Source organism: Pygocentrus nattereri, chromosome 30 (assembly GCF_015220715.1).
Source record: "Pygocentrus nattereri isolate fPygNat1 chromosome 30, fPygNat1.pri, whole genome shotgun sequence".
Classification (NCBI taxonomy): Eukaryota; Metazoa; Chordata; class Actinopteri; order Characiformes; family Serrasalmidae; genus Pygocentrus; species Pygocentrus nattereri.
Window position 1 is genome coordinate 653,510 of NC_051240.1, and position 26,371 is coordinate 679,880.

The 26,371-nt window shown below is 40.1% G+C and overlaps 1 protein-coding gene across 1 annotated transcript; it reads left to right on the plus strand.

Moving 5' to 3' along the window:
• The first annotated feature begins 142 nt into the window (after positions 1 to 142).
• LOC108436423 (mitogen-activated protein kinase kinase kinase 20) lies at positions 143 to 24,165 on the plus strand. Its single transcript, XM_017712897.2, has 12 exons — positions 143 to 274; positions 5,347 to 5,545; positions 7,261 to 7,348; positions 12,993 to 13,094; positions 13,370 to 13,435; positions 17,202 to 17,230; positions 17,381 to 17,518; positions 18,547 to 18,633; positions 19,694 to 19,768; positions 20,353 to 20,459; positions 21,810 to 21,951; positions 22,966 to 24,165. Exons 2-12 carry the CDS (start codon positions 5,387 to 5,389, stop codon positions 23,311 to 23,313), a joined length of 1,341 nt encoding a protein of 446 aa, XP_017568386.1. The 5' UTR covers positions 143 to 274; positions 5,347 to 5,386; the 3' UTR covers positions 23,314 to 24,165.
• The last annotated feature ends 2,206 nt before the right edge of the window (positions 24,166 to 26,371 follow it).

Below are 26,371 nucleotides of genomic sequence, written 5' to 3' on the forward strand. Positions count from 1 at the left end.
CTTAGCCATAGTCAAAACGCACAATGAAGTATGTCATCCCTGCTTTGATTTAATGAGCTTTTGGGAATGCAACTCCCCTTAGTGCCCCAGTTCCATATGTGGCCGTGGTGCGGCGCTGTCGGCCTTTGAGTTTTATGGCGCACCGGGCTCCAGTCGCGTGTCCTGTTATGGAAGTGCAGTAACACGAGACAATAAGGCTCCGCGTTATTTTATGACGCGGGTTGTCCGGAGACCAACCGTTACTACAGGAGAGAAGGGAAAACACGAAGAACAGGTATGGAGACATTATTTTGTCGGCTTAGTTTACCATACAGACATTGAACCAAGTGGTTTAATTAACTTTAATAAACTAGTGGTCACCGCATATGTGTAATAAAACCTCGAGATGTCTTGGATGTCATGGAGTGGGTTAAGAGACGAGGCACGTTGGAGTTTAATCTCATCTAACCTGCGGGTGAATGCTCGAATTAATCCCAGCGGATCTGCTGGAAACTGGAAGGTGATGAGGAGGGCAAGAATGTTCCAGAAAATGTGTTGGCTGCATCTTTATTATGCCATATGCGCTGTTCGTGTGCTGAGTTACTTTGAATGTTTTTGTCCTTGAGAAAATGAGTGCACTGGGGAGCTGAGCTGGCCTGCAGGAGCTGCGTCTGCTCAGGAATATCTGAACGTGTGACACAGTGCACTCTGTTTTGCTCTGATGTCACCGTGCCAGCAGCCTCACTGATCATTTGTTGTTTTTAGTGGATGAGAACTTGATGTGTTAAAAGATAGGCCTGTGTGAGTGGGGGTCTTTGGGTGTTCATACCCTCCTATTTCTACAAATGTCCAGATGGGAAGTGTGGGGTAAACGGGGAAGTTCAACTGTTTTTTCCAAAATATCTGTATAATTCAGAGATATCATGAGATATAAACATAGCAGTTCAGAGTGGTCTGATCTGAAATTTACAGCGGTGGAGATAGACGTTCCGACTCCTGGTTCCTATGTCACTGTGAAGTTAGACCTCTGCATTTAACCCATCTGTGCAGTAAAACACCCACATACATGCACGCTAGTGAACACACTCACCAAGGGGCAGTGAGCACACTTTCCCGGAGCGGTGGGCAGCCCTATCCATGATGCCAGGGGAGTAATTGGGGGTTAGGTGTCTTGCTCAAGGGCACTTCAGTCATGGACTGTCAGCCAAGGGGATTGAACTGGCTGGTTCCCTAACCTCTAGCCTGCGACTGCGCCCTTTTATTTACTGTACAGAACGGCCCGTGTCTTTAGAGTAAACAGTCTTAGAATTTTTCTATCTAGCTTCGATAGTCTTAAAATAGTGGTAAACCTAAGGAACTAAGTTTACTTTGGGCTATTTTGCGCTCATTTAAAAAAGAAAAAATGGGACACTGAGCAGAATGTAAATAAAAATAGAATGCAACAATATACAAATTATGTAAACCATATTTTTAAAGGAGAATACTACAAAAACAGATGTTTAAATTGAGAAATGTTACTGTTTTTTTTTTTAAATATTGATTGATGCCAACAACATATTCCAAACAAGTTGGGAAGGATGCATGTTCACCCCTGTGTTTCATCACCTCTTCTTTTAGCAACCCTCTGTAAGCATTTGGGAACTGAGGAGACCAACTGTTGTACTTTTGGAACTGAAATGTTTTCCAGTTCTTATTTAATGTAGGATTTTACGATGAATATAGTTTGACATCGTCTTGCTGAAATAAGCAAAGCCTTCCCTGAAAACGACAGTGTCTGGATGACAATATGTTGTCAAAACATGTATATATCATTCAGCATTAATGGTGCCTTCAAAGATATGCAAGTCACCCATGCCATGTGCACTACTAATGGACCTCTATATCATGAATGCTGAATTTTGAACTGTGCGCTGATAACAAGCTGAGTGGTCATTAGCTCAGAGGACACAGTGTCCAAGACTTCCCCTCAGTCCATTTTAAATGAGCTCAGACCCAGAGAAGGGGCAGCATTTCTGGATCATGTTTATATATGGTTTCTTCTTTGTGTTTTAAAGTTTTAACTTGCATTTGTGGATGAACTGTTTTCACTGAGAGTGATTTTCAGAAGTTTTTCTGAGCCCATCTAATGATTTTACTACAAAATCATGTCTGTTTTATTACAGTGCCACCTGGGGGCCTAAAGATCACGGCCAGCAAATAATAGTTTTTGGCCTTGTCCCTTGCATAGAGAAATTTTTCCAGATTCTCTGAATCTTTTAATATTATAATGTACTACAAATTATAAAAAAAGCAAAAATTCTTTGCTATTTTATGTTGAGAAATGTTCTTCAATTGTTGGACTATTTGATTGTGCAGTCTTTCAGAGTGGTGAACCCCTCCTCATCTTTACTTCTGAAAGGCTCAGACTCTTTGGGATGCTTTTCATACCCTCTGTTATTGGCTTGTTGCCAATCAACCACCAAGAATCTTTTTTAGGATTATACAATTTTACCAGCCTTTTGCTGCTCCCATCCCAACTTTTATTGAATGTGTTGTTGGCATCAAATTCAAAATGGGCATATATTTTTCAAACAACCTTACTATTTCTGTGTTTCAATATTTGATATGTTGTGTTTGTTCTATTTTCAAATAAAAATATAGGGTTTTAATAATTTGCACATCATTGCATTTTGTTTTTATTCACATTTTGCACATAGTCCCAACATTTTCTGGAAATGGGGTTGTATTTCTCTGCCATGAATTGAATTCATAAAAACACATTTTAGGCCAAAAACCTATAACTATATTTCAGGCATCAGGCAACAGATTTGTGACCATTTAGTGTAACTGTCTGCTTTTAGAGGCAATAAATTAATTAGACGTCTGGTTCCTACCACTGACACTGTGAGTGAATTTGATTAGGCAGGTTTCTTCAGAACAGAGTGTCTCACATCATACCACTCTGAATGATGTTTGTTTCTAAATGCTTAAATTATACAGAAGTTTTGAAAAAAAAATAAAATAAACTAATGAAATTCCCTTTTAAGGTCTGTTTTATTGGTCCTCACTTGAAATGAGCTTTGCAAGAAAGCCCTGTCCTTGATGTTTAAACCTAGAACATTTTTGCATGTTTTTGGATATTGTCTGCTAGGGGTAGGTAGGTAACCCTAACCCTAACCTGTAGTGCCACATATAAAATAGGCCATAATAAACCCTACAGCTACAATGATTTTTGATCATTTTTATTCAGTGTTTCAAACTGCACTTTAGTCCAAATAGGCCATTATGCTCACCTTGTAATGAAATATTCAGTTAGTCAGTGTTCTTTAAGTACTGAGAATACCCACAACATGCTTAATATGACAAGTGTAATGTGACATAATCAATCATGAGTAAGATAAAAATATTGTCATATTGCCCACCTCTATTGTAGAGATTAGGGTAGATTCTTGTTAAAGTTAGGCCTCAGGTAAGGTTAGGGCAAGGTTAGATTTTAGCTTAGGATAAGACATCTAATTACATTAATATTTAACTGTTATCTGTTATGCTTTTGCCTTTATTGTGTTGTATAGCTTTGTGTGTATGTAAATGGTCTGCGAAGTAACAAAGCTCAAAGAACGTACCAGAAGAAGTAACTCTCTCACAAAAAAAACACTTTTTCTCAACTGCTAGAAATGTCTTGTTGGACTTTAAGCCATTTTCCTTTGTTATAAAATAAGGCAACACAACGCAATACAATGCATAACACAGTCATTATTGTCCACCTACCGGCAAACTTGGCACAACACAGTTTTGGAGCCACGTGGGGAAGATGCAGAACTGACCTTCAAGATTGGACTCTGGCTCAAAATGATTTGACAGAACCAATGCCATAGGAAAAATAGCTACACCAGTGTTTGCCTGATGCAGACTGCAAGACAGGGGTGGAAGGTGTAATTGACTGATCAGCACACTAGGCTTTCAGGGGGAAGATTTGAAGAAACAGGAGCTCTAACAGAGCATTTCAGATAGAGGGTGAATAGAGATGATGTTTTTGAAACATTAAAGCATCAAAGCGAAATATTTCTACAACTGTGAGGTGCCTAGGAACCAATCACATACCAATTGAAAGAGGTGGTTTTTGACTGTTATCGGAAGGTGGCTCCCTTCAGTCTGTGAGGAGACGGCGACCTGAGCAGGAATCGTTCTGCGTTCTTCACTTCAAAAAGAGGGAAACCGTCATAACTCTGCAATGTGGTTTTTGTTGGCAGTAAATCTCCAACAGCTCAGGGCATTCTTCGTTGGTTCCACTACACTGGATGATCTCCAAAATCTCATTGAAAGAGCCATAAGTACAGTGACAAACAACATGCTCAATTGAGTATTTGATGAATTTGACTATGGCATTGATGTTGTCCGTACAGCTGGAGGAGGTCATATTGAGCACTTTTAAATTACGTATTAAGCTTTATGTAATGATTTACAAGTGAAATAAGTCATTTTTAAATTGGATGAATCTTTTTCTGTATTATAACGTTTGCAGCCTTGAGTTTAGCACTTTATGGACAAACTTACAGGAAAATATAAAACTTTTGATATTTGGCCAAAATAGACTCTCAGCCACAACCACTTGGAGAAAATTAATTTTGGGAAACACTTGCAGCCATGCGGACCTTTTACGGGTAAGCTTGGACACCGCTGTTCTAGTCTAATAAGGAAGGTTGAGTGACTGAAGCTGCCTCTTCAGATGAGCTACTGTTAAGGTTAACTCTCATCATGGTTTTGTCATTTTATTTACTGATGATCAGGACAATGTACATCTGAATTATATGGTCCTCAGTACTTGAGGCTTTTCAGCATCTCAAATTCTAATAATTCTGACAAATTCACTGCAACTGCTGTTCTCACTGGATGTTTGTTCTAAGAGTTGTATCTGAATGTTTTCCTTTGCTTTAGTAGCACTGAGTGTTCATCAATTATTTCAATCATTATTTTGCAATTTTATTTTGCAGCCAGTTACCAAATAACAGCTGTTATTTAAAAGGCCAGTATCACAGTAATGCATGACCATACATGATATAGAGTACATGCAGCTTTATGTTGTAAAGGTGATGCATAAGGCAGAGGCAGTAACAGCAATGGGTCAAGTGGTCCTGGAGGCAGACAGACAGTCAAAACATGCTGTAAATCACACACGGAGGCCAGGTATTTCACACGGCTCTTCTTTGTACAGGGTCACATGTGCCACTAGTGTCAAAGCAAATCCCCATTCATTGAAGACTGAAATGGTTTCCTGTGGTTATTCGAGCTGATGCAAAATAATGGCACTGAATCACTGCCGTCACATTATATTTTATATATTTTATATATATATATACTTGTTTTTCACCTCCTTCCCTCCTTCTGCAGATTGTGGCATTTTGTGGTGGGGAGTATATGTCAGTATGAGATGTCGTCCCTCAGTGCAAGTTTCGTGCAGATACGTTTCGATGATGTCCACTTTTATGAGAACTGTGGTGGCGGGAGCTTCGGGAGTGTGTATCGGGCACGCTGGATCTCACAGGACAAAGAGGTGGCTGTCAAAAAGCTGCTGAAGATTGATAAAGAGGTGAGATAAATATGAACCTGCGCAAATTAACTGCAGTTCTTTGTTTCATTTTGGTGTTTAAGTTTGAGTTCCTCTTCAGTTGTTGTGGCCCGTCCTAAGATAAGCTCTTCTCATAAATACACATTTCTGGGCATCATGGGCATTCTAGAATGTTGAACCATAACAAATACAGATTAGAACTATGTTATAGAGGGTCTATTAAAAAAACAAAAACAAAAAAAAAACAACAACAACAGCCAGTGAATTTCAATCAGTCAACCATCTCTCATAAATGCATTGAGGTTGACCCTCATTTTCAATGCAAAGGGATTGAAAAGAAATCAAAATATAATTGAATCAGTTTAAACTGAAAAGTCTAAACAGAACCACTTAACCAACCAAGCAAATCGGAAAAAGAAATTCAGAGGACAATTATGAATGAATTAAGAAGAACAAGGATTAAAAAAAGAGAAAACAAGGATAAACAAGCATAAAAGAGGCAAATTAAGTAAAAGGATTGTATGAAGTAATAAAGTAAAATAAAACAGAATAAATTAAACAGTAATAGAACTAAGATCAAGTAAAAAAGATTTTAATTCATTCATTTAAGAAAAAGAAACTCAATTAAAACACACACAGGGTTGCTAGAGATTTAAAGTTTTAAATGATTGAGCGACACCAGTGAGCCGAGTTTTAAAGACTCCTGGGGTGAATCCCACCTTGCTGGTGTGGTATAGCTAAAAGTAGATTAGTAGATAGGTCAGTTAAAACTTCTGTTTATCTAACAGTGTGATCCATTCACTAGAGCAGGTCTGATAATTACTGTTACCATTATTTATAGCGATCATAGATGCTGTATAGCTGGAGAGTGATTTATAAATAAAGCTAAGCCAGTGTGTTTCCTGTTGTGCTGTTAGTGAGAACCATCCAACCTTTCCACCCAAGTGTTGTAAGGGTGATAGTATCAGTCTAGCAGTGTGGGATACTGGTGAATGCAAGGTTGCCTCCATGACTCTTTTTCTTGCATACAGACAAGACTTAATTCGATAAAGGAATCCAAGCTTCTGCCTCCACTTACTGACTAGTTTATTAATATTAGATTTTAATACAAGTTTTCATATACACTGTTTAGTAACAAGCAGCTGATTGGAAAAAATACTTTAAAACAGAGATCAGGCACGTCTGTAACTATTTCATGTACAGTTGTGTGCAAAAGTTTGAAATCCCCAATCAAATGACATTTTTTGTTGATTTTCTAAGTTAAATAAAATATATTTTTCAGAGAATATGTTTTTTGTCAAGTATGCCAGAGGGACAGAGGGAGTGCCTGGCTAATATGAGATGCTTTCCAATCACGGTTCTAGTTTCTCATGACTCCCTCATTCTCCCTCTCTGTCTATAAGGCAAATCGGAAGTGTCAAATTTAGTGTGTTTTTGCTGGCTCACAGCTTTCAGTAAGAGCCAGAGCCTCCCTCAGCAGGATGTTTGAGGATCACTGTGTTCTGCTGTTTACTGAACTTGAGCTGTTCCTGCTGGCCACTGCACTTATTCAGCTTTTCTGGTCACTGCTGTAGTCTCATTTGGAGTTGCCTTTTGTGAAGAGGTTACTGGTTCCAGTGCATAAATGATCATGATATTGCTCAACGAAGGTTTATTAGGCATCCTTTAATCGGTTGGTCAAGTGTTTACCTGATTGTCGTCCCCTTTATACAATTTGTTTCTTTTCTCATGTTCAGGCTGAGATTCTCAGTGTTCTGAGCCACAAAAACATCATTCAGTTTTACGGAGTGATTCTTGAGGCACCAAACTATGGCATTGTCACAGGTAACAAAAGTATGAATGTGACTAGGGAGTTCATTATGCAGCTGATTTCCCCACTTATTTGTGGAATCTTGGTTTCAGCATTTTGTGTGTATTTTTTAATCATTATGTTTATCTTTCTGCTCTGCTTCTGGCTGCACATGTTCTGCCTGCTCTCTGCTAGCCTTCAGTTCATAGTTCTATTTTTCTTATTTTCTAAAGTTGTGAGCTGCACACACTGATAAAACAGGTAGACCACAGATTTTCTATTGAGAACAAACGAAAATGACATTACGTCAGTCATCTGTCCAAAACTGCCATCCATCATGCTTTGGTTGTTGTGGGAAATGACCTTATACTACTATGCAAAAGCTCATTCTGATGTTCCATGACTCTTACACTCTAACACTAATATGTAGGGGTACTAAAAGTACTGATAGTACCCGTTTGTTGATTCACAATATTATTGTATAATACTGCACTAGCCACCAGTGGTGGACAAAGTACACAAATCATGTACTTGTGTTAAAGTGGAGATACCCAAGGTAAAATATATCTCCAGTAATATTAATAAGTAATTAATAGAATCCTCCCTTTAGACATCCACTTGAGTAAAAGTACAAAAGTATTTGCCTTCAAATGTATATAAGTATCAACAGTAAAAGTATTAAAAGATTAGAGTCATAATTATAATGTCCTATTACCATTTTTGTAACAAGACTCTATTTTCATTTTAGGTGAAAATACTCCCGTGTCACTCTTGGTAAACCAATCTTTTAATAGAATTTCATTAATTAGTCTGACACTGATGTCTATTAAAATTATTATAAGCACAAAATACTGAAGGCAAACTGAGTGGCTCTGAAATCACTTTTTACAAACAAGCAAAGTTTCAGTTTAAGATTTATTTGTAACTTAATAACAAGTTTAAGTTTAATAAAAACTTGCCTTGGTGGTCTAGTGGTTAGGATTTGGCTCTCACCGCCATGGCCCGGGTTCGATTCCTGGTCAGGGCACATCGTTTGGAGCAGTCATGGGCTGGAGGTTAGGGAACCAGCCTTGTGACCAAAAGATCACAGTTTCGAGCCTCAGAGCCGAAAGTACGTGACTGAGGTGTCTTTGAGCAAAGCACTTAATCCCCAACTGCTCCACAGATGCTGCGTATAGAGCTGCCCACTGCTCTGGGCAAGTGCCCCCTAGTGTGTGTGCTCACTAGTGTATATGTGGTGTTTCACTTCACAGATGAGTTAAATGCGGAGGTGAAATTTCCACGATGTGGGACTAATAAGGGTTTCTTAATCTTTAAACACAGATAAATGAGTTTTCCTTTACTATATTGCATCTGTAGATCTCTGTTCATAAACATAAACTAGTGTTTATGTATAAATGTATAAGTAATGTTTGTATAAATTCAGAAAAAAGACACATGACAGTTACAACTGCATATGTGTACATATTTCTATATTGTGGTCTAATTATACAAAACTTAGTTCCATCATTTATGTTGGCGTAGGCACTCCCAAAATTTTACGCTGCTGCACTGATGTTGAACTGTACAACAACGTTGTATGGCCAGTGTTAGTAAAAATGTTTTTATTTAGAAACCTAAAAAAGGCTAAATGTACATCTTCATATTTGGCATTGTGAACCAGTTTAAACATCAGCCTACAAATGGGACAATTGCTAAAATACTACAGTATTCAGTAGACCAGTCTGCTTCCCTCTCATCTTTAAAAAAAAAAACACCATTCTTTCTCTACAATAATATTCTCTTGAGGGCAGGGTCAGATGAAGAGAGCGCTCACAGAAATATCTAAATGTGTATGTGTCCTGCCTTCAAATTCACTTGGTTCTACATATTACCAAGTGATTATGTAATTACTGTTTGTTAGATAGTGATTGAGGTGTTACTGTCCTTCATTAGGAGTTAATTATGACCAGGAACAATATAAAATGAAACAATAATAACTCATTATCAATGACCAAGGAGTTTACATATGTACTGGGTGTTTAAATGTGCATAAGTTTTGGACTAAAGTTTCTTTTACATTATCAGATATTCTTAATAAAACCATTCGAAATACAGTACAAACTTTACTTTTGATTGACGACTCTGAATGTTATTTAAATTATGTTGAAAAATGTATCTGGCTGGCTGGTCTTATGCTGCAAAAAAAATGTTAGCTTGCGTTGGCAGCCTCCACATTCTCTGTGCTGGTGGCAACGGATCATCACCTTTGTGGATATTATTAATATGGAACTTTCAACTGCAAGGATCCGTGGAGCTAGTGGGAGGACCTCAAGCTCTTTGGAAAGTGCAGCTAATAAAATTAGCAAGTTATTGTGAAACCTGTATTGCATTAATTGATATGTCATACAGATTATTCATTTATTTATTGATGGTCAGGAACACTACAAAGTGAAGCACATGGTAACTCATTATTAATGAACTAGGGGTTATTGATGATCTAGAACAGTATTATGAAGTGAAACACATGATAACTCATTAGTAATGAATTAGGAGTTAATGATGATCAGGAACAGCATTATAAAGTGAAACACATGGTAACTCATTACTAATGACCTAGGAGTTAAAGATGATCAGGAACAGTATTATAAGGTAAAAAACATAAAGAAATTATGTACTGTAGTAGAAAAACCCTAAAGAAATTATGTACTGTAGTAGAACAATCCAAATGTGAAAACGTACCTGGGTTAGCTAGCTATATCACTGACAATAATACACCCAAATAAAATGATATCAAAACATGTCATTACTACTGAAGGAGAAGCTCTGAGAGCTGAGACCAATCACAGTATATTCTGATAGTACATTAGTTAAACATATTTCTGTTTCATATCTGAGGCACAATGTTTTACTGCCTATTAGCTTAACTTACATTAGCTAAATTAGCTAGCTAGCATGTGATTTTGATTTCATTTTATTTGGGTGTATTATTTTCAGTGATAGCTATCCCAGGGATGTTTTCACATTTGGACTGTTCCCTAATTAAAATGACTCAATAAACAACTTATTTACTTTTACTTTTTTCAGAATTTGTTCATTATTACTTTTTCTACTACAGTACATCATTGCTTTAGGGGTTTTTATTTCTAATTTATTGCTAATATACTTCTGTTTATAATACAGTTCCTGGTTATCATTAACTCCTAGTTAATCAATAGTGAGTTACCATGTGTTTCACTTTATAATACTGTTCCTGATCATCATTAACTCCTTGGTCATTAAGAATAAGTTACCATTGTTTCATTTTATGTTATTCCTGATCATTATTAACTCCTGATGAAGAACAGTAGCACCTCAATCATTATCTAATAGACAGTAAATAAGTAATCACTTGGTAATATGTAGAACCAAGTGAATTTGAAGGCAGGACACATAGACATTCAGATATGTCCATGAGCCCTCTTTTCAACTGAACTACTGTTCAGAATAGACACTGGCACATGTGCTCCTGCAGAAAAGAATGGTGTTTTTTTTCTAAAGATGAGAGGTAAGCAGACTGGTCTACTGAATACTGAAGTATTTTAGTATTTTAGTATTTTTGTCCCATTTGTAGGCTGATGTACAAATTGCTTCACACTACCAAATATGAAGATGTACATAAGGTTTTAAGGTTTCTAATCAAGAAAAAAACACATAAGGGACACAAGTCAGTGTCCCCAGCCTTGTTTCTATGAATAGAAATGGAGTTATAGAGACTGCACACTGTGTAGTGTATTTCACTGCTGTTAGAAGTGTTGGAATACACTCCATCAGTTAACAGTTCAATAGGAAGCTTGTCAGACTCAGCTATTGAGCAATTAATGTTGAATTGATCGGTAATTGATGAGTTATTCTAAGAAACCATAGTTACCAAGCAATTCGCTATAAGTTATTGTTTTGTTAGTAATGAACTACCATAATCATTAGTTCACTATTACCTACTGATTCGTTAACTAGTAGTCCATGGTAGTTAGGATTAGATAATTAAGTTTTAAATTTAATTAGTAAGTGTTAATGCATATATATATATATATATATATATATATATATATATATATATATATATATATATATATATGCTCTAATGATTTGTAAGGAAGAAAAAAATGAAATATAATCCATTTTTATAAACAATCATTTCTATCATGTTACATTATAAATAGAATATTTTGTAAAAAGCCATTTTAGGCCCAGCTGTCCAATAATGAAACAGCACTAGATTCTTGGACATGATGGTTGTTTGGGGGTGGTGATGGTGGTCCATGAAAGAGATCACTTTCACTAAAATGATAATTACACAAAATCATCCATCAAATTTTGGTCATTTAATACAAATAAAAATTCCAACTTTTAGATAGCTGCTACTTTTGTCTTTTGCTGAGTAATTTTGTTCATTCTTATAAAAGTGCTATACAGTGTCAGAAAAATCTAAATCAGCTCTATCTGTGATTACTTAACAATGTTATTACTCAGTAACATTCAGGCAGGTGTGTAACAAGTGAATACATTGTTTACCAATTGGGGAATGCCCAGATTGGCCAAATTTTTGCTTAAGCACACACATCGTCGAGCACATTTTTATCAGGTATTGAACAGGTCTTATTCAGGGTTATAGCAAAGTTGGTTTAGTTTGTGCTCGGATATGTTGAGAACAGAAGTGGAAAAAAGTGCAAAGACAGTGTACTTAAGTGAAAAAGAATACTGAATTAAAGTCTTACTCTAGTGGAAAAGTGAAAGTAAAAAAATATATTCTATAATTGTAATATTTATTTTTAGCATCAAGGTATAAGTATCTTCATTTAAATATGTGCGATGTCTTCTCAGGCAGTACTGATAAATTAGCTTAGCTGTTGGCACTTTCATTTTACATTGATATGAATTTGGTTGAATGCTTTAATAAAAAAATATAAAATTCACAGGATCTAATTGTGAGGCTGGCTGGTTTTTAAAATGTGTACTTTGTACTTTAAGGTTTAAATGAAAATGTAAGGAGTAAATGTTTTTTAAATTGAAAATGTGAGTAAGAGAACACGTCTTCAATTTCACACAAAGAGTGAACCTCAAATAAATGAACTGAAAAGTGAAAATGGCATTTTTTCACATAAATTACAGTTTTACATGTGTTCTTACACTGTAAAAAAATAAAATTCATGTGTTAGTAGGTTAACTAAAGAATTACTTTGAATGAATGATTTTGCTTGAATAAGACTAGTTCACATGATGTCTTTAGGTTGAACTGACACAGCATTTCTTATTTTTTAAATCTACTAAAATTACTGTAACATGGTTTATTTTTCATGTTTGCTGAGACACTTGGATTGGCTCTAACCCACTGGCTTACCCTGTTCTCCCCTACTATTTTTGTCTTTTCTATGCTATGCACACCTGACTAACTGCTCATGAAGGGTTGATAATTTCCTGAAGAGAGAGGCAACCGTTATAGTAAGCAGTGTTTGTCTCTTCACTAGGAGTTCTAAGTGATAAATAAGCACCAGTAATATTTCTCTCTTTGGTTTGGAAAGATATTTGTCTCTTCTCCGTTTCTACGCTTGTTTTGAGGACAGATCAAATGTGTGCATCTGTGCAGACTATGTTTGATCCTTGACACTGAACTACATCTGAATCTTACGCTTTGCGTTTGTGTATGTCTGTGTATGAAAGAATACGCCAGTGGAGGGTCGCTGTATGAGTATTTGTCTAGTCCAGACAGTGAAGATATGGACATGGGTCAAGTAATGATGTGGGCAATGGATATCGCTAAAGGTAGGGATGAGTGTGCATACTTCTGATTGAATTCTAATTCATGCATGTCAAACTAGAAACCTTCCAGCGCAAAGTGCTGTGAGTAGTAGCGTTTACCCTCATCTAACGCTATGAGTTCAGTTCGTGAAATCCTTGTTAATTACCTGGTGAGCTGGTGAGTGTTTAATGAGGCTGTATGCTAAAGTCTGCAGTGTTTTAGCCTGTGAATACTGGACCATGACAAATGTGTTCTAATGTAATGGGATTCGTATAATTGATGTGATTGTATTTTTTAGGAATGCATTATTTACATGCAGAAGCTCCAGTGAAAGTCATTCACAGGGATCTGAAATCACGGAATGGCAAGTTTTTTGTTAATATATGTGTAGATGTGTAATAGTGTGCACTCTATATGAAGGTACTTTGGGTGTATGGTTATAGGGGAAAAAATGGATTGGAACTTTCACATTATGTGGATGTTAATATAACATATTTTATTTGAAAAATGTCCTTTAAAGGGGAATTAAAATGATTTTTCAAAATGTCTGTATAGTCAAATCATTACAGTAAATGTAAAAATAAAACATAAGTGGCTCTTCTATAGTATTGCTCAAAACAACATCTTTATTATGTCTGTATATTTTCTATGGAGACTTTTCTATTATGGTTCATAAGCAGTAATGCAGTTAAATAAATGTTATGCCTTTTGCTAAATAAAGTTAGCATGCTGACTAAACAGTGAGCATGTTTCATACTCACACATTTTGAATGTAACAGCACCGCTCATAATCAACATCTCACTAGCCGTTATAGTGAGGCCCTCATGGGGAGCTCTTTTATCCACAGGCCACTGATTAGGAATATATACTATCAGATGTTCCAAGTTCCTCCCATCGACCCACCACCAATGAGAGGGGCAGTAGTAGGGGTTCGGTGCTTTGTGGATCGGGCAGTGTCCGAAGGCGTGGGCCTTGGCATTCTGATCCTCGGTTGCTGAAACTGGCTTTTGGAACTTGGAACGTTACCTCACTGGCGGGGAAGGAGCCTGAGTTGGTGCGCGAGGTTGAGAGATACCGGCTAGATATAGTCGGGCTCACCTCAACACACAGCTTGGGCTCTGGGTCCAATCTCCTTGAGAGGGGCTGGACTTTATTCTTTTCTGGAGTTGCCCATGGTGAGAGGCGGCGGGCAGGTGTGGGCTTTCTCATAGCCCCTCGACTCGGCGCCTGTATGTTGGGGTTTTCCCCGGTGGACGAGAGGATAGCTTCCCTACGCCTTCGGGTTGGGGAACGGGTCCTGACTGTTGTCTGTGCTTATGCACCGAACAGCAGTTCAGAATACCCAGCCTTCATAGAGTCCTCGGGAGGGGTGCTTGAAAGTGCTCCTCCTGGAGACTCTATTGTCCTACTGGGGGACTTCAACGCTCACGTGGGCAACAACAGTAAGATCTGGAGGGGTGTGATTGGGAGGAATGGCCTCTCTGATCTGAACCCGAGTGGTGTTCAGTTTTTGGACCTCTTCACAAACCACAGTTTGTCCATAACGAACACCATGTTTGAACACAAGGATGTCCATAAGTGCACATGGCACCAGGACACCCTAGGCCGCAGTTCAATGATTGACTTTGTAGTCGTGTCATCGGACTTGCGGCCATGTGTTTTGGACACTCGGGTAAAGAGAGGAGCTGAGCTGTCAACTGATCACCACCTGGTGGTGAGTTGGATCAGGTGGTGGGGGAAGATCCCGGTCAGACCAGGCAAACCCAAACGTATAGTGAGGGTTTGCTGGGAACATCTGGCAGAAGAACCTGTCAGATTGATCTGCAACTCACACCTCCGTCAGAACTTTGACCAGATATCGGGGGAGGTGGGGGACATTGACTCAGAATGGGCCATGTTCCGTTCCTCCATTGTTGAAGCGGCTGACTGTAGCTGTGGTCGCAAGGTAGTTGGTGCCTGTCGGGCGGTAATCCTCGAGCCCGGTGGTGGACACCCCAGGTGAGAAGGAGTTCTACTGGACATGGTTGGCCTGTAGGACACCAGAGGCAGCTGGAAGGTATCGACAGGCCAAGCGATCAGTCGTTCAGTCGTTGCCAAGGCAAAAACCCGGGTGTGGGAAGAGTTCGGTGAAGCCTTGGAAAGTGACTTTAAGTCGGCTCCGAAAAGATTCTGGCAAACCGTCAGGCGACTCAGAAGGGGTGTGCCACTAGCACTGTCTATAGTGGAGATGGTGTGCTGCTGACTTCGACTGAAGACGTCATTGGGCGGTGGAAGGAATACTTTGAGGACCTTCTCAATCCCACCAACACGTTCTCCAGTGAGGAGGCAGAGTCTGGGGACACAGGAATAGGCTTGTCCATTACTGAGGCCGAAGTTGCTAAGGTAGTTAAGAAGCTCCTTGGTGGCAAGGCTCCAGGGGTGGATGAGATCCGCCCTGAGTTCCTCAAGGCTCTGGATGTTGTGGGGCTGTCTTGGCTGACACGCCTTTTCAACATTGCGTGGACATCGGGGACGGTGCCACTGGATTGGCAGACTGGGGTGGTGGTGCCTCTTTTTAAAAAGGGGGACCGGAGGGTGTGTTCCAACTACAGGGGAATCACACTCCTCAGCCTCCCTGGTAAGGTCTATGCAGGGGTACTGGAGAAGAGAGGCCGGCTTATAGTCGAACCTCGGATTCAGGAGGAGCAGTGCGGGTTCCGCCCTGGTCGTGGAACACTGGACTAACTCTTTACCCTCTCCAGGATTCTGGAGGGTTCATGGGAGTTTGCCCAACCAGTCCACATGTGCTTTGTGGATTTGGAGAAGGCATTCGACTGTGTTCCCCGGGGTATTCTGTGGGAGGTGCTTCGGGAGTACGGGGTACATGGCTCTTTGCTATGAGCCATTCAGGCCCTGTACAAACAAAGCAAGAGTTTGGTTCGCATGGCCGGCAGTAAGTCAGACTTGTTCCCAGTGAGAGTTGGACTCCGTCAGGGCTGCCCTTTGTCACCGATTCTATTCATAATTTTTATGGATAGAATTTCTAGGCGCATTCAGGGGATGGAGGGTGTCCGGTTTGGTGACCTCAGGGTCACATCGCTGCTGTTTGCAGATGATGTGGTCCTATTGGGGACATCAGGCTATGAACTTCAGCTTTCACTGGATCGGTTTGCAGCCGAGTGTGAAGCTGCCGGGATGAGGATTAGTACCTCCAAATCCGAGGCCATGGTTCTCAGGCGGGAAAGGGTGGAGAGCCCTCTCTGGGTCGGCTCTTGCTCTTGCCTCAAGTGTAGGAGTTCAAGTATCTCGGGGTCTTGTTCACAAGTGATGGTACAAGGGAGCGGGAGATTGACAGGTGGATTGGTGCTGGGTCAGCAGTGATGCGGGCTCTTTACCGGTCTGTTGTGGTAAAGAAAGAGCTGAGCCATAAGGCAAGGCTCTCGATTTACCGGTCCATCTACGTTCCCACCGTCACCTATGGTCATGAGCTTTGGGTAATGACCGAAAGAACGAGATCGCGAATACAAGCGGCCGAAATGAGTTTCCTCCGCAGGGTGGCTGGACTCTCCCTTAGAGATAGGGTGAGAAGTTCGGTCATCCGGGAGGGACTCAAAGTAGAGCCGCTGCTTTTCCACGTCGAGAGGAGCCAGTTGAGGTGGTTTGGGCATCTTGTTAGGATGCCTCCTGGACGCCTCCCTTGGGAGGTGTCACAGGCAAGTCCACCGGGGAGGAGACCCCGGGGAAGACCCAGGACACGCTGGCGTAACTATATCGTCCAGCTGGCCTGGGAGCGCCTTGGAATCCCTCCCAGGGAGCTAGTGGAAGTGGCTGGGGAAAGGGAGGTCTGGGCCTCATTGCTCAGGATGCTGCCCCAGCGACCCAAACCCCGGAGAAGCGGAAGATGATGGATGGATGGATGGATGGATGTTCCAAGTTATTCCAGTTTTGTAAATTACAAATTTAAAAAAGAGAGAGGGCAATGCAACATAGTTGTATTTCAAAAGTTAATATACTTTTATTTGTAATAAATAAGTTGTATGAAATTAATTACTAATATTCTGTTAGGAAATATCCTAGGTATGCAGGTATGTGTTTGTGATAGAAATATCATAGCTTTCTGAACTAACTCAGAGATTTCTTTTGTTTTTAGTGGTGTTAGCTGCTGACAACGTACTGAAGGTACATATTATTTTAGCAAAGTTCAAATCCTTTGAAATCTGTCTGTTGCGGCCATATGTTCTGTCATTTACAAATAGTATGCAAACGTTGTTGTGTGTATATTACTGTCTTCCACCCTACAAACTTTCCATATATTTCACTTTCCATCAGATCTGTGATTTCGGGGCATCTAAGTTCCTGTCTCACACCACACACATGTCGTTGGTGGGTACGTTCCCCTGGATGGCCCCAGAGGTGATCCAGAGCCTGCCTGTATCTGAAAACTGTGACACATACTCGTATGGTGTGGTGAGTACTTCGGTGTGCTTTGTGTGTGTGTCTGTGTGTGTGAGTGTCTGGGTGTGTGTGTGTGTGTGTGTGTGTGTGTGTGTGTGTGTGTGTGTGTGAGAGAGAGAGAGAGAGAGAGAGAGAGAGAGGGAGAGAGAGAGAGATGGCACTGATCTGATACCAAGCAATGCTTCGGCCATTATCAGCAGAAAATGCTGCATCAGATATCAGAGGGAAAGAATGAAGCTGATCTTGTAACAAATCTAGCACATCCTCACAGTGCTCATCTTAATGCTTCAATTAAAATGGTTCATTTTAAAGCTTAGCGGGTGAAGAAAAAGAGATCAATATCGGCTGATAATCTAAACAACAATATCGATATCCATGTCAGGAAAAAGTGGTATTGCGCCATCCCTAATGTGTGTAAGCCCCATGTCTGAGCATTAGGTTGTGTGCATATGTGCACATGTCCATCCATCCATTCATTTTCTAAGCCGCTTCTCTGTCAGGGTCACGGGGTGCTGGAGCCTATCCCAGCAGTCTTCGGGCAAAAGGCAGGATCCACCCTGGACAGGTCGCCAGTCAGACAGACACAGACATTCACACCTAGGGGCAATTTAGCACATCCAATTGGCCTGACTGCATGTCTTTGGACTGTGGGAGGAAACCGGAGGAAACCCATGCAGACACGGGGAGAACATGCAAACTCCACACAGAGAGGACCCTGGTCACCCAGCAGGGGAATCGATTCCAGACCCCCCTCGCTGTGAGGCAACAGCGCTACCCACCACGCCACTGTGCCGCCCTATGTGCACATGTTTATTGTCATATTGTCATATTGAAACTTCATCTTTGTGAAATGGTAACTTAATACCATTAAGTAAAACCAGACAAACCTCTTAACCTTTTGGTGCATTAATGTTAAAACAATTTCTGTTGAATTATGTCAACTAGAATTAAGGGGTATTGATGTGACTGCATTTATATGTGTTGTAGAGTGTTTTTTTTAGTTTTGAGCAAGATTTTGAGCTGACAGTTTTGTCTTACAGGTTTTATGGGAAATGCTGACCAGAGAGGTGCCCTTTAAAGGATTCGAGGGCTTGCAGGTGGCCTGGCTCGTTGTGGAAAAAAATGAGGTAAAATATTACATACCCAATCATTTTTCTCTGGCGTCTCCAGTTAGATGACTAGTAAGAGGAAGTTCACTGTTATGGCAGCGTTTGAATGAATTGAATTTTTTTAGTTTATGTTTATATTCTCACTTTAACTGTTCAGTCCATGAAATTCTCCCTCGCCTCCTCTCCCTGGTTAGAGGAACAGGATGATAATAGATTCCTGTGCATCTTTGGCTGGGTATTTATAGTGGGCTGATCTCAGACTTCTGTGATTGAGTGAGGTAGCATGAGTGCTCTTTACTCAGCCCGAGCATGATATGTGTACTATATGGTTGTGTGTATCTGGGTGTGTGTGTGAGTGTTTGTGTGTGTGTGTGTGTGTGTGTGTGTGTGTGTGTGTGTGTGTGTGTGTGTGTGTGTGAGCTTCTCTGCCTGCTGTGGGCCTTGATCATAAGAGTGCTTTAGTACCAGCATGTAATCCAGAAATGTACTTTAGATAAACAAACCCAGTGAGTGAGAGTGAGCGGAAGATGAAGAGCATGGAAAGAGATCTGAAAAGGAGTAAAACTAGAAGTAGAACAGACTGACTGTAAGAGAGAATGGGAAAGGTCAAAGGTTGGATGGAAAGATATTTTTGTTCATGTTACTTTCCCAAAGGATTGCTTTTTTCCATGCTTTCCAGTGTTTAACATTTCTGCGGTGCCTCTATAGAATCAGCAAAATACAGTGGGTTACATGTGAGAGCTGCACTGCACTTCCCATTCAGCATACCAAAGTGTCACTGTATGATGTGCACGTTCAACCATCATATTAAATATATTATTAATCCTATTAATCCTAGCATATTTGACTCTCAGGCACTCTTCAATATGTAGAAACAGCACAGCACCACCACCACCACCACCCCCACCCTAACCCCATGCTGTAAACAGTCCTGGGGGAGAGATTTTTCCACTAGTTTGTGTGCTGAAATTGAACTTGGGCTATAATTGGAATTTTATGTAACGATGATCAAATGATTTTTGTGTGTGTGCGTGTCTGTGTGTGTGTGTGTGCACGTGCACACGTGTGTGTGTTTCAGAGGCCGACCATTCCAAGCAGTTGCCCTGCCAGCTTTGCAGAGTTAATGAGATCATGCTGGGTGGCAGAGCCCAAGGTAAGTCCAATATGTAATTTTCAGGTAAAACTAGGAAAAAAATAGGAAATATTCTAATAAGAATTCATTTGAATGTTGATCTGTACAATTATGTATTACAGAAGCTAGTATAGAATATATTGTCTGCATGAAAAGGACAATACTATGTCTGTCCCTTTCCCTGATCTGTTCTTTGTAGCCTCATCTGTTCATTGCTAGCAGTATCTAGTAGCATTCATTTCCACAAGAATACTTTAGGTTAACAGAAGAGTTTAATACTCACTATCGTCACTAATGTGACAGAATGTCACCTGTCACCCCCCAGTTAAGACAAAATTAAGTCTAGTCCTAGACTGAACAAGATTTTCCGTGTAGAACACCTGCTTACAGTGTAATTTAGATTTAAACTAGACTTAGTCCATGTCCAGCAGTAAAGAAAGGAAGAGATGCTTGGTTCTCAATATAAAATACTCTTTTGCAGTGTGCAGAAGCACCCAAACCCAGTGCTGGGGGAGAGAAAAGCAGTGTCACCATAACTGTCAGTAACATTTCAGTAATGAATATAAAGGACATTTGCAGTAAAAATGTTTTTCTTTTGTTCTCAGGAGAGGCCTGTGTTTAAACAGATCCTGGCTACTCTGGAGTCAATGTGTAATGACAGTAAGCTTCCTGATCAGTGCAATTCCTTCCTACACAACAAAGCAGAGTGGAGGTATGTCCTTTAGCACACACACAATTCTGTTTCATAACATTTGGAGGCCCCTTGCCCACCTCTGTAATGTTATTTTGCGTGCAAGAATGACAATTAATACAGCTTTTATTTTGAAGACAATATAAACACAATATAGACAATAAATATGATGAACTACAGATGAAAAATCTTCTTTCCATCCACACACATACACACACACACACATCCCAGCACACACACACACACATACATTGTAATGTTAATATCAGAAAGTTGTACAACGCACACGGCTGTAATGAGAAAGGCAGAATGTCTGTTTTTATAATTCCTAATCCTGGTTGAAGTCTAAATAAAGGCAGGGAAGAGGGAGGGTTGAGCAGAACATGAGAGGTTAAAGGAAAGAAAGGCAGCTGGAACAGATGTATATGTGAGATGGGATCAGGGGCAAAAATAGTCAAGGGTTTGTTGTGGGAGTGTGTTCTGGATTCCCAGGAGCTAATAAAGCCAAAATGGCAAGAGACTAACATCAAGAGTGCTCCGCTCAAACAGATCTGCACCAGTGGAAAGAGAGTTCTCTTGAGAAAAGAACTGAGAGAGGTTGGAAAAAGAGGGTCTCAGGGAGAGGGCCAGAGAGACAGAGAAGGAAAGAGAAAGTGTGTGCATGAGTCAGAGAGACAGAGACAGAGGGCGAGAAATTCTGAGAGTGCCTGTCAGTAAGTGGCAGAGAAACTAATTCTAGCAGCAGGAGGGAAGTTTGGAGAGTGTGTGTGGAGAGTGAGCTTGGCAGGAGCAGACAAGGATTCAGGGGTAAAACACACGAGGAGGGGGTTTCTGGCCCTGCATCACATACCTGTTTATAAATAGCTGCACTAAGGGCTTTGTGTCTGAGCAGCCATGGCCCTCTTACAGCATGGCACAGAATGACCCCTGCTGGTGTGGTGAGGTAATGTGCAGTAAGGTGCAAACACTGCTATTTAAAGTTAACCTGAAGTCAAAATTGACTCAGGCTTTTTTACCTTCTTAGTTTGTGCCCCTGGTCATGTTAAGCATAATGATCATATAATATAAATAAATATCATATGATTAAAAAGACAGTTTTGACTGCTTTTAGCAAAAAATGCCACCCTACCCACCAGTGGGTGGAGAAAATAATAGTAACCAATAATATGGTTACTATGATATGGTCAATAATATGGTCACCTTCCAATCCCACCAGCCCACTCATCATCAAGCAAAACGTGTAGCTACCTCAAACATCCATTTTCCGCTCTGCAACACATTGCAGTACGGAAGAACAATGCACTACAGTGATTTTTAGCATATGTAATTTTTTTCTTCTTCTTTCTCCTTCTCTGCTTTTCTCTTTCCAAGGTGTGAGATTGATGCGACTCTGGAGCGGCTGAAGAGGTTGGAGAAAGAGCTGACCTGCAAGGAACAAGAGCTGGAGGAAAGAGAGAGGAGATTGAGAGAGTGGGAGAACAGACTCATGGAGAGATCCAGATCATGCACTCCTGTAAGAATTTCAAATTTTAAAGTTTTACTTTACTTTATACCTGTGTTCTTTGAGATTTTAGTGTCTTATCAGCATTAGTCTGTGTCCACAATCAAGCTTTTTATCAATGAAAAGGGCAATTGGGTTATTCTCATTAATACATTACAGGAGAGGTGTAATCAGTTTTATCTGATTCCACTTGTTTAATTAAGTGATCATCAAATCATTGATCAAACTTTTGAAATGAAACCTGCATAACTTGTGGATAAGGATGGATACCACTGCTTTATACGTTTGATACAAATGTGTCTAATACATAAAAATACATTTCTGCAAAACTCATTTTGAAAACTGAAAGACATGGCTGAAAGATTTCATTTCAATAAGGAAAAACCTCACACAATATAAATATTCCTCTAATACATTTGTGGGATTACACTGACAAAAAATGTATTTATTTCAAATATTGCTAAATGTTATTTCAAAGTACAGTTAAAATTAGACTCAAATCATTCTGTAAGCCATTCAGTTCAATGTAGAAGTGTAGATGTGATTTAGAGACTGAAAATCTATTTGGAGCTCAGTACTGAAATTTTACACGGTTGAAAAAACAGATTTTTTTACTTGAGTTGTTTCTTGGGAATCTTTGACATGACAGACTACAGAGTAGGGATGTAAATATAACTTGGAACCACTAGGGGGAGTCAGAAACCTTATTATCTAAAACTTCACTTTTTCTGACCTGTACTTTTCCTTTGAGCCATGCCTTTTAGAACAATGTTTGAAAATGACTTGAGTGTGAAGAAATCCTAAATGCTTAAAGAACTTCACATAATTTTAAGATGCTACACTCACACATCCCAAAACTGGTTCTCTAATGAGTAACCCATTGAAAGGTTATTTAGGGAACCAAAAGTAGTTTTTCTTTGGCATTGTGCAGGGAATCCTTTTTTGGCACCTTTATTTCTAAGAATATTTTCTGATTTAAACCTTTTTTTGATATCCTCATGCAAACTATCTTGCTCTCTTTCTCAGTTCTTCTCCCATATCTCCCCTCTGGCTGCCACCCTGAGCGCTGAGTCTTTCTATGAGTCTCGCTCTGAGGAGACCAACAGCTCTGAGTTGAGCTGTCACATCTCCTCCTCCTGTAGTAATGGTGATCTGGGCGGGGCCAGCCTGCAGGCAATCATGCGTGGCTTTGGAGGTGTGTTTGACATGGATGTGGGCGTGCCTGGTAGCGGCACAATGCGACAGTCAGGCATGCAGGTGAATATGCAGGCCAAGCAGAACTCCTCCAAGTCCTGCAGTGTGCGCGAGGGCCGCAAAGTCAATATGGCCATCACCATGAACCCCTTTGGCTGGTCTGACGACGACAGCGACTAAGAAGCTCTTGTGAAGGATGTGAGGGTCACTGGGCATGAGAGGGAACAAGCCATTAGGTTAGAGATAGGCCAAAGGTCAAATATCTATTTGAAGTGTTTAAAGGAAACCAATACATAAGATGACCTTACATCCACTGACTGGAATAAAAATGGAAGGAAACCCAGAAAATGCCATTAAACATACTTAAATATCTGTCCTATTTCTTATGACCTAGTATAAAAGCTTATGTTTTCCATTAGACCCAAAACAGATATAAACACTGTGCTGGCTCTGTATGCAGTAGGACTGCAATACTGTCTGTCAGTCAGTACCAAGCTAGCTTTTTACATTTACAGCATTTGGCTGACGCTCTTATCCAGAGCGACTTACAGTTTGATCATTTTACACAGGTAGGCGAAGGTGGTGTTAGGAGTCTTGCCCAAGGACTCTTATTGGTGTAGTGTAGGGTGTTTTACCCAGGTGGGGATTGAACCCCAGTCTACAGCGGAGAAAGCAGAGGTGTTACCCACTACACTAACCAACCACACACACACTTTTTACCAAGCCAAGCTAAGCACAGCCTAAAGGAACAATGTCTAAACTTTTATAATCAAGGGTTTAACTCAAGCTGTAAGTTGTATAACTCTCTATATATGGCATAGGTTAGTCTTTCTGAATAAACTGTGCAGTCCCATTCATTTCAAAACCAAATTGCACTAGCAACTCTTGCTGAAATTAGCAAATGCAGTGTCACTGGCTGTTCCAGCATCTGTGAAGTGGTGAAATATTTGATCTGAGGCCTGATGGTTATGATTTGTGAAGGTGTGTTTTTGTAAAGCCCCTGTTTTATAATAAAGGAATCACTACAGAGTTTGTCAGAATTCATTTTTCACAAATACAGATCAATTGAAAGAAATGAAAATGTGGTCACAGAAGTGTTTATTTATTTATTTTTTTGAAGGCGACATCTGTAGCCTATAAAAAATGGAATTCTGTTTTTTGCAATTGTGTTGGTAATAGAATGCAACAACCCAGTGAGATTACTGGGGACATCTAGGAGACACGTGGAAGCAAACTTCATTCTTCAAATTGACTCAGAAGATATCAACCTGTATTTAAGTGATTAAGTGATTAAGTGATACTTTTTTTGATCCCACAACTGGGGAAATTCCACCTCCGCATTTAACCCATCCGTGAAGTGAAACACCACATACACACTAGTGAACACACACACTAGGGGGCCGTGAGCACACTTGCCCGGAGCGGTGGGCAGCCCTATCCACGGCGCCCAGGGAGCAGATGGGGGTTAGGTGTCTTGCTCAAGGACACCTCAGTCATGCACTGTCGGCCCTGAGGATCGAACCGGCAACCTTCCGGTCACAGGGCCAGATCCCTTTATGTTCTTTTGCATGTATTCTAATGATGCGTAGCATTTTTGTTCCCGGTTGTACTGCTAAATAAATGATAAAGGATCTATGGTTTTAAACAATATGCTGAGGTGTCCAAGACTTTTGCACAGTGCTATATATTCAAGACATGTGCAGTGAACCTCTGTACCTCTGGTAACAGTTTCTCTGGAGAGCTGAAGCCATAATCTCCATGCTAAAGCATGGGTTGAAATATAGCTTGCATAAGAGCACATACTAGTATATGATGATGTCTCATGGTTTTTGTGAGAGTGCAAATGGCTGTTTTTTGACAATGCAGTGTATGTGTGTGTAAGAGAGAGATAGGCTGGATGCCAACTCAGACATGGATTGCAATGGTCCGAAAGGCCCACCCTGCACCCTACATGCTCTACATGCTCCAGATGTTGTAAGTACACAGAAGCAGATCTGCGGGTCTATGAGTTGGGGTTAATGACTGCTTTCCAGTTCTGAATGTTTCCTTTTCAAGTCAGCCTGCTAGCAATGCATGGAAGATTATGAGTATGGGCAAGTGTGTGTGATCCAGCTTTACACTCACAAGCACATTTCTACCTCTACCTCTACCTATGCAAATGGAAATTTAATCATAAAACTACCACAGAAAACTGTTCAGAGGACTAGCTTGTCTACTGCAGGTTGTCCACATTACAGCACTACGTAATGGTCACAGTTCCAAAATGTATCAGAATTCATCAGAATAGTTTATCATTTATCCATTTTATAGACAAATGGTTTATTCAAAATCTTAAGGATTCTGAGTTAGTAAATCCTGTAATTCCACACAGAATGTGAATTATACAATGACAATTGGGAGTAACATCATGTCTGCAGTTTAGATGATGATAAATCCATTACACAAGCTCACTGGGTATGTGCCACACAATAACCTTTGTAATCTGGGGTCAACAAAAATGTATTCTAGAGAAAAACTGTCAGCAAGTCGTCAGAATCACACACACACAACTGCAGACCATCAGTATAGTCAAACACAGATCCACACAATGCTATGCCAGGAACAAAGATGCTATCAGCATGCAAAAAAAGATGCATGTGTTACTACCATGAAGCATCTAGGCCTAGCCTGAGTAACACTTAATGCATAGGCCACCCCTTAATCTAACTGTCTGCTTTTGTCCTGCATTGAAAATTAAATGCATAATAGGCAGGATTTTTATTCACAGAAAAGATAGTAGCATAGGCTCTTGAGCTTTACTATCAATATAAAACACCTTGTTGAAAGTCCTAGTATAGCTAAAAACAGGTGGTTATGATTATTTTGCATCCCACCACTCTGAAAGTGTTTACATGGTATGATGGCATACACCTTTAAATAGCCTAACCCTTATAACTCACCTCTTTGCTACTAGGTCATGTCTGGTCTTCCTAGCCTCCTCCTGCCCATCATTCCGACCTTGCACTGCTTCCTTAATACAGCAGCTCAGAAATGTAAAACTCACCATGACCCATACTATTCTGCTCAGTATTAAGCCTGTATGATAACCACAGACAATACAGGCTGGATTATCATCTCTGTGTCCTAATTCTTGCAAACTTCAACTTACTCTGTCTAGCACCAAGAAAGATCTCCTCTCCTCTTGCTCAATTTCATTCTCTGACTGAAATCTGAGTTCAAGAAAGTTATACATTTGTAC

Coding starts and splice junctions, on each gene's coding strand:
- LOC108436423 (XM_017712897.2), top strand. CDS start 5,387: ATGTCGTCCCTCAGTGCAAGTTTCGTGCAGATACGTTTCGATGATGTC. Junction 17,519..18,546: donor ACACATACTCGTATGGTGTG/GTGAGTACTTCG, acceptor TTTGTCTTACAG/GTTTTATGGGAAATGCTGAC. Junction 20,460..21,809: donor CACAACAAAGCAGAGTGGAG/GTATGTCCTTTA, acceptor TCTCTTTCCAAG/GTGTGAGATTGATGCGACTC.